The sequence below is a fragment of the Schistocerca gregaria genome, chromosome 1, assembly GCF_023897955.1.
Source record: "Schistocerca gregaria isolate iqSchGreg1 chromosome 1, iqSchGreg1.2, whole genome shotgun sequence".
NCBI classification, from domain to species: Eukaryota; Metazoa; Arthropoda; class Insecta; order Orthoptera; family Acrididae; genus Schistocerca; species Schistocerca gregaria.
Window position 1 is genome coordinate 1132525461 of NC_064920.1, and position 14962 is coordinate 1132540422.

At 38.1% G+C, this 14962-nt stretch overlaps 1 protein-coding gene across 1 annotated transcript in view; it reads right to left on the reverse strand.

Annotated features, from left to right (window-relative positions):
• The window catches only part of LOC126284025 (roundabout homolog 2-like), a 1608695-nt gene that overhangs the window by 36060 nt on the left and 1557673 nt on the right, over nt 1-14962 (reverse strand). The window contains exons 10-13 of the mRNA XM_049982578.1: nt 11754-11985; nt 10625-10740; nt 9651-9880; nt 3346-3521 (exon numbers count right to left, since the gene is read on the reverse strand). Coding sequence (XP_049838535.1) covers nt 3346-3521; nt 9651-9880; nt 10625-10740; nt 11754-11985 — 754 coding nt within the window. The remainder of the gene's footprint in view (nt 1-3345; nt 3522-9650; nt 9881-10624; nt 10741-11753; nt 11986-14962) is intronic.

The following is a 14962-nucleotide window of genomic DNA, read 5'->3' on the forward strand; positions in this document are numbered from 1 at the left end:
AAAACCTTCTGGAAATATAAAAATATGGAATCATATATTAAAAACAAAGATTCCAAGACTTACCAAGCGGGAAAACGCCGGCAGACAGGCACAAGAACAAAACACACACACAGAATTACTAGCTTTCGCAACCGATGGTTGCTTCTTCAGGAAGGAGAGGGAAAGACGAAAGGATGTGGGTTTTAAGGGAGAGGGTAAGGAGTCATTCCAATCCCGGGAGCGGAAAGACTTCCCTTAGGGGGAAAAAAAGGACAGGTGTACACACACACACACACACACACACACACACACACACACACACAGACACAGACACAAGCAGACATATTTAGGCAAAGAGTTTGAATACAGTATACATTCCAAAACCCTACTGCAAATCAAAGCTAGTGATATGGGCCTGCAATTCAGCAGATTACTCCTATTTCCCTTTTTGGGTATTGGTGTGACTTGAGCAATTTTCCAGTATTTTCCTGTGAGCGAGTGGTTGTATATAACTGCTAAATTTGAAGCTATTGCATGAGCATACTTTTTAAGGAACCTGATTGTTATACAGTCTGGACCAGAGGCCTTGTCTTTATTAAGTGATTTAAGCTGCTTTCTTACATTGAGAATATCTAATTCTATGTTTCTCATCTTCTCAGTTGTTCATGATTGGAATTCATAAATATTTACTTTATCTTCTTTGGTGAAGTAGTTTCGGAAAACTGTGCTTAATAACTCTGCTTTAGTGGCACTGTCACAGTGACTTCACCGTTGTTATGGCGCAGTGAAGGTATTGATTGTGCCTTGCCACTGGTGTGCTTTATGTATGACCAGAATCTCTTTGGGTTTTCCGCCACATTCTGAGACAGTGTTTTGTTGTGGAAATTATTAAAAACATCTCACATTGAAGTGCACGCTATATATTTCAAACTTCTGCAAAACTTTGCCAATTTTGGGGACTTTGCATTCTTTTAAATTTGGCATGCTTTTTTTGTTGCTTCTGCAACAGCAATTTGACCCTTTTGTGTACTACGGGGGATTAGTACCATCACTTATTAATTTATGTGGTATATATCTGTCAATTGCCACCGATACTATCTCTTTGAAATCATTCCACATATTTTCTATGCTTACATGATCAGATCAGAGGGAGTGGAGTCTTTCTCTTAAAAAGGCATTGAGAGCATTTTTATCAGCTCTTTTTAAATAGGTGTACTTTGCGTTTCTTTTTGATGGTTATGGGTGTTAACGGTATTCCGTGTAGCAGCAACTGCCTTGTGCTCACTAATCCCTGTATTAATAATGATACTCCCTGTCTGTTCAAAAATGGTTCAAATGGCTCTGAGCACAATGGGAGGTCATCAGTCCCCTAGAACTTAGAACTACTTAAACCTAACTAACCTAAGGACATCACACACATCAATGCCTGAGGCATGATTCGAACCTGCAACCAGTGTCGTCGCGAGTAGGCTCATCTACTAATTGTTCAAAACAATTTCCCAAGAAAGCATTCAGTACAATTTCGGATGACGTTTTATGCCTGCTGCCGGCTTTAAATGTATAATTTTTCCAGCATTTCGATGGTAGATTGATGTTGCCACTGAATATAAATCTATGAGTGGAGTACCTATTTGAAATGAAACTTAAGTTTTCTTTGAACTGTTCAGTTACTATATCTTCTGAGTCAGGGGGTCAGTAAAATGATCCAACTAATAGTTTAGTCCGATTGTGAAATATAACTTCTACCCATACTATTTTGCAGGAACTATCTAATTCAATTTTACTACAGGGTAAAGTACTTCTGACAGCAACAAATTCTGCACCACCAACTGTATTTAATCAACCCTTTCTGAACACTTTTAGGTAATTTGAAAAAAAATTGGATGAACATATTCCTGGTTTAAGCCAGCTTTCCATACCTATAACTATTTGAGCTTCAGTGCTTTCTATTAGGGCTTGGAGCTCTGGTTCTTTCCGAACACAGCTACGACAATTTACAAGTACAATAACAATCATTTCTACAACTACCTTACTGTGTTTTACGTGACCCCTTTTAGACGGACACCCTTTGTGTTTTCCTGAGACCCTCTAACATAAAAAAACTGCCCAATCCCTTCTACACAGCCCCCACTACCCATGTAGCTGCTTCCTGTGTGTAATGGACTCCTGACCTATTAAGCGGAACCTGGAAACCCACAACCCGATGGCGCAAGTGACAGAATCTGCAGCCCTTAATTGTGAACATTTTCATTTCCTGAGTTACGCATAACACTCTCACCCATCTGATTCATTCATTGCCTCATGCATAAAAAGAATCAAAGATCTGATGGTGAGCATATGCTGTTGTCATCTTATGCACTCTAAAATGTCAAAAGATCTGCCTTCTACATTTCAGGAGTTTTCAGATTTCCTCTGCATTTCTGAGTATCCAAAGATGACGATGGCCAAATGTGTGTAAGTTGCATTTATGTGAATGCATGCTAGTTTCCTACATCTGATGAAGGTCTTAGTCAAGTAGCTGAATACATTTAATAATATTTTTCATTGTACCAATTCGTGATTCAATGCCTCCTTTATGTGGTGAGTAGCAAACTACCATTTCCATATTGTATTTATATCTAGTATGAGTATATTTTGTTGTAGAAATAAGGGGAAATGGTTGTAAATAAAAACTGCCAAGAGTTCAACTGAATGTCATATTCAGATAATCATCAGATTGTTCCAACTGTTGAATAATTGTAAAAAAGGAAGAATAAGGGTTAATAACAAATGATGAAAAAAACACTACATGAACATTTGCATATTGAAAACTACAAAAATTGACATTTTATTATGAAAAGGAAAGTTGCTACTCACCTTACAGTGGAGATGCTGAGACGCAGATAGGTGCAACAAAAAGACTGCCACAATATAAGCTTTCGGCCAACGAGGTCCTTGTTGGGGGGGGGGGGGGGGGGGGGGGGGAAACCCACACACACAAAAATGCAAAGCACACACGCATGAACTGCAGTGACTTGGGTTTTTGCCTATTTTTGACAAAGGCCTTGTTGGCTGAAAGTTTATATTGTGACAGTCTTTTTGTTGTGTCTATTCTGCAACTCAGCATCTTCACTATATGGTGAGTAGCAACTTTCCTTTTCTTAATATTGTTACATTCCATCCTGGATTTTCCACTGTTTGAAAATTACATTTTCATTCAGTGTCTAATAGAAGGTGTATAGTAATCACATAGCTTGTTCAAACAATAAATATGCTGTTTGATATCCATTACAGTTTACTGTCTGTTACTTTAGCAATGATATTTAAGCACCTGCAGAGATTATACACACAAAGTTATGAAATATTTCATTCACAAATGGGTGTTACCATGCAAAGTGGATTTTTTTGCCATGAGTTGTCTGCGTCTCACAAGGAACATGGAAGCAAAAAGCAATGCCATTACTGCAACCATGCTTCCCAGCAAAGCAATGAACCAGGTCTCTGTGAGGAAGTCATTTCCACTAATTCCAGGGCTTAGGCTTGGATCATTTCCTACAGGTTGCCTGAAAAATAAAATGATGGTATGCAAATTACAAATGGACACAAAAGACTTACAATGAGATACAAATAATTGGGTACAGAAATATGGGAATTAGTGCTGGTGTCTTGAGATTTCTATAATTTAGCTAGGGAAAATGTTTGAGAGTCAGACATATAAATGAAAAGTCACAACAAAAAAAGAAATATTACATTCAGTGTTAAATTATTACAGGTATAGAAGGAGAAACCAAGAGGATATTTTTTTCCTCACTGAGCTTGCACTATATTGATGAATGAAAATAATCATATTGCTGTCAAGTTTATCTCTTTCATTATAAACCGTGTAAATACTCCTTCCACCTTTAAGCTTGCTTAGTACTGGTTTCCCATCTGAGCTATTGATATTCATACAACTGCTTCTCTCTTCAAAGGCCTCCTTAATTTTGCTGGCCATGGATTCAGTCCACATCATCATCACTGATCTCTATTAACTGCTTGCAACAGATAAATCAGTCACTCAACAAAACTTTATGCTTACAATACGGGAAAATAACAGAAGACAAAACAAAACAAAACAAAACAAAACAAAACAAAAACAGTAAATATGCATACTATGGAATGAACAAGTGACAAGGAAGCAACACACAAGACAGTATCACCAGAGTATATGAAAATAACAGAAGAATAAAACAAAAAGTTAATAGTAAATATGCCTTCAGAGGAATGAACAAATGGCAGGGAACCAGCACAGAAGACAATATCACCATTTAAAAAGACTGAGGAGGAAGCTGTACCAGAGTGGACAAAAGTTAAAAACAACAGATCATGACAAAGCGTCCAAACAATGTATGAACGATTTCTTATGGCCCAAACCACTGCAGAAGAAAACAACCAAGTAGTAGTCCAGGACCCCTAGGAGGTGAAAATCAGGTCAGAAATGAAAAGACTAGAGCCTACTCTGCAAAGAACTAACCAAGCAAGAAACATACCTCTCATAGAACTGACTAATTCTTTAACTCTCCTATATCATAATATACAGGGCTTAACCAGTAAGCTACATGAGCTAGAGGTCCTTTCAAATGGTTCATTGAAGGAGATTTCTATCTTGTATATAACTGAACACTGACTACAAGGAATACAAAAATGTGCAGTTGGGATTTCAGACTTCCAGGTGGTCAGTAGCTTTTGCAGGGAAACATGCAGAGGGGGTGGAACATGTCTATATGTAAGAATAGGTATTAAATCAAAGGAAATTAAGTTTAAAAATTTCTGCTGTATTGAGAAAGATTTTGAATATTGCTTATGTGAACTAACAGGTAGTAAAATTATAATCCCATGTATATATACATCCCCATCTAGCAATTTTGAATTATTCTCTGAAAATTTGGAAAATCTTCTGAATTATGAAAACACTCAGTCAAAATACATAATAGTGCTTGGGGATTTCAAAATTAATTTGAAGGACAAATGTAAAAAAGGGCAAAAGCATTTTAATCTACTAAAAACATACAAACAATATGGACATGTGTGTAGAAGATACCACCAGATACAGCAGCAAAAGTGAAAGTATTATAGACCAAATATTCATCAACAAATCAAAATGTGGCTCTAAATCTGAGGTATTGGATACTGGTTTCTCTAACCATCAATCAGTTAAATTGACTTTAGAGAAATCTCATGAGAAAAGTAACAACAGGAGACATATTGAAAGATGATTAATTAATGATGACAGCATTAGGATCTTTAAGCTAATGTCAAAAAATGTAAACTGGGACGTGGAAAGCAATAGATCTGTAGATATAAAATTCAACAAGCTCTTGCCAAATTATAAATACTGCTATGATATTTCATTCCCTCTGAAGAGAATTAAAATAAACAAAAAATCAAATTCATGTATAACAAGTGAACTCAAAGAGTCATCAGAATGTCTCCAAATGCTATATAAGTGTTCAAGCAAAATACTATCTTGAAACCATATGTCAAGTGTTATAGGAAAAAGCACAGGCAAGCTATAGTTGCTGCAAAAAGGAAGCACAATGATTCATATATAAGAAAGGATAACAACAAAATGAAATCTATGTAGATAGTTATTAATAATAATACAGGCAAACATGAAAGTGCACGTAATAAAATCACTATAAAACACAAAAATGAAATTGTTGATGATCCACTTCTAATAGCTAATATGTTTAATGATCATTATATTAATGTAGCCCAAAACCTGATCACCACTAAATATAATCCAAAGACTGAGGTAACAACTCCAATAAATGAAAGGACAATGTACCTGTATTCCATGACACCCAAAGAAGTACAAAAGGCTATCAGCAAACTAAAGAGTAAAATGACCTGCAGGTTTGATGGTATCCCTGACAAAACTATTAAATATGGTACTGATAATGTTGTCTCTCAACTTGTGGATATAATCAATGACTCCTTTGAAACTGGTGTGTTTCCAAGTAAACTTAAACAGTCAACAGTAATACCAGTTTATAAGAGTGGCGACAAGTTTGACATTAAAGATTTCAGACCTCTATCATTATTATCTCTATTTTCAAAAATAATTGAAAGAATAATGTATGACAGGTTGCTAGACTTCCTAAACAAAAATAAAATTCTTATAAATGCACAGAATGGTTTTAGAAAAAGCAAATCTACACTTACAGCTCTCTTCAGTTTCCTAAAACTTGTTTAAAAAGCTATTGAGGACAAAGAACTGATATGTGGGTTGTTTTTGTACCTTTCCAAAGCATTTGATCTTATAAATCATAATCTACTGCTGTTGAAACTGTATAATTATGGTGTCTGTGGTATTTCTATGATTGATTCAAGTCATATTTAACTGATAGGAAACAAAGAGAACAAATTTCTCAGGATGGAAATGTGTACCATTCTGAATATAAAAAAAGTTAACTATGGGGTGCCCCAGGGCTCAGTATTTGGACCATTGTTATTCTCGGCCTACCTCAACAGTTTTCAACAGATGATACCATATTACTTGCTGGTGATACCAGCTTCATTATAAAAGGGAAGAATGATTATGAGATGCAGCAAAAAATCAAGAAATTAGCAGAAGTGGCAGAAAAATGGTTTAAAGGTAACTGTCTAGTGATCAATGACAAGAAAACTGAATGGATGAATTTCAGCAATATAAGCAACAAAAAAAGGACCAATGTAAAATTCACAATATCAAATAGCCAAATTCAGCAAAAGAATCACATAAAAATTTTAGGTTTATGGGTGGATGGGCATCTAAGATGGGAAAAACATGTAGAAATGCTTAAAAAATTAAGCAAGTACTGTTACATATTAAGAGTGCTTAAAGATTGCTGCAACACCAAAATAGTGTTAAGTGCTTATTACGCATACATGCATAGGCTACTGAAGTATGGAATAGTGTTCTGGGGAAATATCTCTTTTGCAAAGCAGTCTTTTAAGCTCCAAAAGAAAGCTTTAAGGTTAATAAGTGATGTTGCTTACAGAACACAATGTAGAGGTATCATTAAGGAATTGAAAATCATGACTTCACCATCTACACTCCTGGAAATTGAAATAAGAACACCGTGAATTCATTGTCCCAGGAAGGGGAAACTTTATTGACACATTCCTGGAGTCAGATACATCACACGATCACACTGACAGAACCACAGGCACATAGACACAGGCAACAGAGCATGCACAATGTCGGCACTAGTACAGTGTATATCCACCTTTTGCAGCAATGCAGGCTGCTATTCTCCCATGGAGACGATCGTAGAGATGCTGGATGTAGTCCTGTGGAATGGCTTGCCATGCCATTTCCACCTGGCGCGTCAGTTGGACCAGCGTTTGTGCTGAACATGCAGACCGCGTGAGACGACGCTTCATCCAGTCCCAAACATGCTCAATGGGGGACAGATCCGGAGATCTTGCTAGCCAGGGTAGTTGACTTACACCTTCTAGAGCACGTTGGGTGGCACGGGATACATGCGGACGTGCATTGTCCTGTTGGAACAGCAAGTTCCCTTGCCGGTCTAGGAATGGTAGAACGATGGGTTCGATGACAGTTTGGATGTACCGTGCACTATTCAGTGTCCCCTCGATGATCACCAGAGGTGTACGGCCAGTGTAGGAGATCGCTCCCCACACCATGATGCCGGGTGTTGGCCCTGTGTGCCTCGGTCGTATGCAGTCCTGATTGTGGCGCTCACCTGCACGGCACCAAGCATGCATACGACCATCATTGGCACCAAGGCAGAAGCAACTCTCATCGCTGAAGACGACACGTCTCAATTCGTCCCTCCATTCACGCCTGTCGCGACACCACTGGAGGCGGGCTGCACGATGTTGGGGCGTGAGCGGAAGACGGCCTAACGGTGTGCGGGACCGTAGCCCAGCTTCATGGAGACGGTTGCGAATGGTCCTCGCCGATACCCCAGGAGCAACAGTGTCCCTAATTTGCTGGGAAGTGGCGGTGCGGTCCCCTACGGCACTGCATACGATCCTACGGTCTTGGCGTGCATCCGTGCGTCGCTGCGGTCCGGTCCCAGGTCGACGGGCACGTGCACCTTCCGCCGATCACTGGCGACAACATCGATGTACTGTGGAGACCTCACGCCCCACGTGTTGAGCAATTCGGCGGTACGTCCACCCGGCCTCCCGCATGCCCACTATACGCCCTCGCTCAAAGTCCGTCAACTGCACATACGATTCACGTCCACGCTGTCGCGGCATGCTACCAGTGTTAAAGACTGCGATGGAGCTCCGTATGCCACGGCAAACTGGCTGACACTGACGGCGGCGGTGCACAAATGCTGCGCAGCTAGCGCCATTCGACGGCCAACACCGCGGTTCCTGGTGTGTCCGCTGTGCCGTGCGTGTGATCATTGCTTGTACAGCCCTCTCGCAGTGTCCGGAGCAAGTATGGTGGGTCTGACACACCGGTGTCAATGTGTTCTTTTTTCCATTTCCAGGAGTGTATATTTATATTTGAAAGCATCACATTTCAGCTTTGAATAGTGAGATCCACCATTATCAAACAAGAACAGAGATGATTATCATAGGGATGTGTACAGAAAATCAATATATCAGGGCAGTGCTGTTTACGAACCAAAAATTCTGTACAGTGTATTGCCAGATAGCATAAAAAAATACCAAATAGTAATTCATTTAAAAAATAACTAAGCAATCTACTAATAAACAACAGTTTCTACAGCATTAATGAATACCTGGAATTTTGCTTGAACCTGTAGGTCCACTTCATACCTCTCTAAACAAAAATTCATAATTATCAACCATTCCTAATTAAAACTGAACTTCTTTCATCCATGTATGTACATAATCATGCACCTAGCTTTTGTGCTGTATGTTACTATGCCTAGTTAACTAAAGTACTGGTATTTAATAGTTTTAATAAAATCAACAAAGGGGTTCACAAGCTTTTCTTCTATCTGTATCTACATAAGAAAAATTATGTTTTTGTTATAAAGAAATGTTGAGAGCAATAATACGTTTTTTACATGCTGTAAATATGTAATATTTTATACTGTTCCATACTTTGACAAGTCTAATATCATCAGTGTGATAATATGGACACTAAATAAATAAAAAATAAATAAATAAAAGCATTTTGGAAATCAATAAATACTGTATCTGTATGACTACCCTGTTCCAAAGCTTTGATGTTTTTGGAACCCATCCTGGTTGGCACTGAGGAGGACATTCTGTTCAAGATACTGGTACCTCATTATGTTTGAGCCCAATATATGTTCTAAGATTGTAAACAACTCATTTTCAAGGATAGTGGATGGTACTTTTTTGGATTACTTCTTCTACCCTTTCTGCAGATGGATATGACCTGTGTATTTTTCCCTGAACTGGGCATGGGTTTTTGTTTCAGGAATCTATGATATATTACAGTTAGAAGAGGGGCTAACTCAGCCACAACTGTCAGCCTCTTCACCAGCAAGACAACAACAAAATTTACTCTGTTTGTTCTAATTGCATTATTATTAAAAAATAAAATTCAAAAACATAAGATTTTGTCATTGCTGTACTTAATACAATAACTATTAACATAGAATGTAAATATGAGTGAAGTATGACTACCCTCCACTTTACTGTGTTTGAAAAAAAGAAATTGTACAAAAGAAAGATATGATATAGAAAGTAACCTGTTATGGTGGTCTCTGAGCAGTAGCCGTGAGGCAGGATCAAGCCTGAGAGTGGCTGGAGCACTGGCTGGCCCTGGACCAGCTCGGGTGACAGCAGATGCCTGGACAATGTATGTCACACCTGCAGTTAGGTTGGTCAGCAGCAGGGTGGGGCTCGTTGCACTCACTGTCACATTGCTGAGTACCCTTGAAGTATTGCTTTCAGCAGTTCCTCCTGTGCGTACCACAACCTGGAAGCAATTTTAAGTGATTACTAGTAACAGAAAGGGAAATTCATTTGCACCAAATTGTCTTTTTAGTTCTGAAGTAACAACAGACATAAATAGAATCAAAAAATATGCAAGACTGTCTCCATCATACTAAGAAACATATTTTTTTGCTCATTACCAACTTCCATGAGATACCCTGAATATGATCAAGAAATGTGTCACCACAAATTTGGTGCCAAAAAGCCGAGGGCTTGGAAAAAAAAACCAAGATATTTATCAATTTCATTATTTTTATCATGGCAGCAACTGTTACAAAATTGTCTTGACTGAAACACAGCCCACAGTTGCACTAAATTATGTTTATTTTAAACCTTGACCATGGTTTCAGCTGAAACATAACTCACTGGAAATAATAATGTAGATCTCACATGCAAATAAATTGATAAATTGTCTTGACTGAAACACAGCAACTGTGGGCTGTGTTTCAGTCAGCTGAAACCATGGTCAAGGTTTAAAAGAAACATAATTTAGTGCAACTGTGGGCTGTGTTTCAGTCAAGACAATTTACCAATTTATTTGCATGTGAGATCTACATTATTATTTCCAGTGAGTTATGTTTTTAAGTGAATTATTTATCTGTAAATTTTAATTTGCATTCAGTTGCCTGAAATGCTATCTGTAAAATTCGTTTGCATTATGTACTGAACTAATGTAATTTCATTCAATGTGTAAAACCCATCCTTTAACACGATATATGTGACGTACCTGATAGCTTCTCAGAACACCATTGTGTGAGCTTGCAGGTGGTGGTTTCCATTTCAGGTACACTGCAGTGGCATTTAACAGAGTAGCTTCTATTTGTGTTGGTGGTTCAGATGGAACTGTAAAGAGATTTTTTCATTTAGCGTAGTGAATTTGATTAAGGATACCTAGTTAAGCAGCAAGTTGATACTTTACTTGTGCTTGTTAGGGATTACACTCAAATTCTTCTGATATTTTTTTTTTCTACCTGACTTTACACACAACACTGATGGCCAATAGAGTTATGTGAGAATGACTCTTTAATTCCAGCAATTCAAGTTTCCTAAGCATCTCTATTACTCCTTTGTTTCTGTTCATATTCTCCCATTACGATCACAGCAGTGAATCTCTGAATTCTTTGATATTCATTCCAGCTTATCTGATAAGAACCCAAAACACTTCAGCACATTACACCAGACTCAAGCATGTGGCTCTTTTTATGGGTAAAGATAATCTGATTTTATAGCATTCTTTCTCATTTCTGCATGTTTACACTACGATTGTCCTGTTGTGATATTTCCTTTGCAGTTAGAAGCCATAGATGAGGTCTGTTCAAAAAATTCCAGCACATTCGTAATTTTGCACCAGCACCCATGCCTCCATCTTTGCTACCCTACCTGTTTACCTTTCCCCTGTTGCTTCATAACCTGGGTTGTGAGTAACTAAATCCACTTTCCCTCCTTCCTCTTTTTTCCCCCTCTCTCCTCCCTGATGAAGGAACAAAGTTCCAAAAGCTAGGATAAAAATTTTCTGTTCTGTTTTGCATATCTATCGGCTGTACTGAGGTGAGGTAAGTACTGGCCAGCCCCTCTATCACTTTGTTAGTATTTATATATATTTCTGCCAAACATCTGACTGATAATGGATAAGTTTTAATGACTGAAAACACAAATTTTACATTTGAATAAGGCTGGTTTTCCTTTATAGTTCATGACTCTGGTTGAGAAAAATGGAATCTTGGATAAAATATCCTGGAAATTGCTTAATACTAACCAAAATTCATTAGGTTATCTCTTATAACAAAGCAAATGAAAATATTGGAATGTATGTATGCATAAATGGTAGTCTAACATATCTAAAACAATTATCTTACCATCTTCCAGTGTGCGTACAGTTCTCGAGTTAGAAGGACGGCCATCAACAGTCTTGTAGAAGGGCACAAGGAAGAACTCATAGCGTGTATACTTTGCTAGGCCGGACACTTGGAAACCTGATGCTTCTCCAGCATGCAGCACTGTCAGCACATTGTAGGCTCCTGGCATGCGTACTCCATCCAGTGGCCTTGAGTATATGTAGAAGCCCTCGACAAACTCTGCACTCAAGATCTATGGGAAAAGAATTTAAGCAGTTCACATTAAATGCATATAATGGTTTAACTACGCAATAGGATGACGAAAAAGGAAAAACGGGGATTCATGGATTAGCGATAAAACTGCACGAATAATCAGAATGAACAATATTATCTGGCTTAGATACTAAAAAATCTATTTGTTGGAAAAGAGACCCACAATAAATTACGGAATGCTGAAGTGCTTTGTTTGTATCATTGTACAGTAGCAACACTCTATCTGTACTGCACATATTCTACCAGGAGTTGTACATTTTCTGATACTGGCATTTCATTCCATTCCTTTTTGTGATTCATTGCCCCTATAAATGAATTACTACACAAAGGAGTTACAAACCAGCAGCTTCAGCCAGTAAGTTTGTATCATACTAGACACACACACACTTTGGCAAACATGAAGGAGCTACATACTAACTGATGATGTAATCTTGTAGAATGAACATGGCACTCAGCTGAAATAGGAAGCTGTTAATTTTCTGGGATATTGCAAACTTGGTGGCAAATATCTGTAATCTGAACCAAACAATGGACAGCATATCAGAGTGAAATGTTGCTTTATCTTGTCGTTGAAAGTGCCATGTTGTCACGCAAAGTGTCCGTCATGCCTGCAGCCAGAATCCATGCACTCTTTGCTCTTGGTGGGTGAGGGTTGACTTGCTGCACCACTGTTCTTAATAAAGTCTTAACGTTGGATGCAAATTTCGGTTTGACCTGAGAAACTGAGTTCAACTTGTCAGTGCTCAAGAACCAATGAGTGTCATTCTGTAGCTGTTTGTTGTGCATTCAGAATGATTTTGAGATTTAAAAATGAGACTGGAAAAGTATGCCACTAACAATCAGTACATTCCACACAGCCTGTTACAGGGGGACCTACTGTTTAAAGTGGAATCTGAACCATGGTAGTACTCAGCATGTTTCACAGTAACAAACACTGCCAGTGCAAAATAAGCTGTAAGAAACAGATAAACATTCTCAGACTGAATGACTATTATACACTACACCCTTGGATTGGTAGTATGGCAGTAAACCTGTGTCACTGAACCCGGAAGTCATTTCCCATAAAACATATAGGTGTGATGTAATTCTATGCACCTTGCCGCACATGTCAAGAATCTGAGATTGGCTGCAGCCAATTGACCTATTCCAAATCAACTGCCTCATTGTAAGCTAAATACTCTGTACTAAAAGTTGGTCACTACATAAAATTACTAGAAATTTACTATCATTTCCTCGTCAATCTTTTAATTTTTAATTTACTTGCTCTCTTTGTGTTCCAAGGTTTTGTTTTGGTTTGGTTTGTAGAAATTATGCCCAGTTTTACCCAGACTTATTAAAAGTCACACTCATCTTTTGTTTACAGCAGCTTCCATCAACTAAACATCCAAAGCCTGATATGACACTTTTTGGAATGCCTATTGAATCAATTTATATCTTTCAATTGAAACAGGAGGTCAAAATACCTTACTTCTAACAACTAAATCATTCAAAAGGAAATATTTTAATTATAGTTAATTAACTGTAACATTGATAAAGGCATATAAGGAACTTTCACAATATTTAGTGTACATGAAATCCAATTGAAGTTTTGTAATCCTCTGATTGAATGGAATTGTTTGATGTGCATCGTGACAATATCATAATTGATCTTTATTTTGGCATTTTTCTAGCAATTTTTGTTTTTGTGTGTTTTTAGCCCTCTAATCCGTTTCAGCCCTTCCACCAGATTGCCACACGGTACTGCATGAGTCATTGCTCCTAACCACTCATTTCCATTCATTCACTGTCCAGTAGCATCATTCTTTACACCAACTCGAGCACTGCTTTAGCATTGACTGCAGAAATTTGTCGCTCAACCACTGCACCACATTCTTTTCAACTGTCTATACACAGTCATTGCATTACCTGACTGCTGGTGGCACTTTCAAGCTCATGGCTGATTCCTTCCCTTGATTTCATGTGATGTTTTATGACCACCCTCTACAATGCTTGATGCTCTCTTTTCATCAGTACTTGAGGTATGGCCGGTCTTGGTTTAGCTATGATTGTTCCTTCATGTTTCCACTTCACAATTACATCACCAACAGTCAATTTGGGAAGCTTTGGAAGGACTGAAATGTCCACAATGGATCTGTTACTCAGGTGATATCCAATGACTAGCACACATTTGAAGTGACTGAACTGTATTGATCAACCCATTCTGCTGTTACTGCTCTGTGCTGACAACACAGTATTGCCTGCCTTTATCTCTCATGACATCTAGTGGTCAATTTCACATTACATGGGAATGTCTGGGCACTTTTGATCAGATTGTCTTTATGGGAGTACACAGACAGACTGATGTAAGACAAGTGAAGAGGCACTGCCTAAACGAAAACAGGGGGGGGGGGGGGGGGGTTAGGGATAGCTTACAGGGGGGCTCTGTAGAGGGCAGGGAAGGCGAACTGGGTGAAGCAAATAACAATGACACGAATACAATGCTTTAAAAGTGAAATAAGGATAGACACATAAATTCATGTCATGTAGGTCACTTTCTTAAAATGTGGATGAGTTTCTGTACTTCCATTGTAACTTCTTCTTCAGTACTGTTCACATAACCACTGAAAAATGGCCCTCATGGCTGAAACTGATTTTTGTAGCCAGAAATAAAAATAAAAGTGCAAATGATGCTACTCCTGGGTGTGGAACATGTCAGATAAACACATTACAAAAATGTAATTAGGAAAACTTGAGTTTCAGTAATTTTAATGATCCTCAGTCAATAAACAGTAAAATTATGTACATGAATTTAAATTTAAACTTCTAATATTTACAGGTTTAATACTTACATTTGCTTTCATTAAATCCATCATTCAGACATTTGCTAGTTTCTTGGCTATTACAACCAAGTAATGTCAAAAATGAAAGTATAATAAATTTTCATTAAAATTGTCTGCTGCACTTGTTGAGAAACTCAT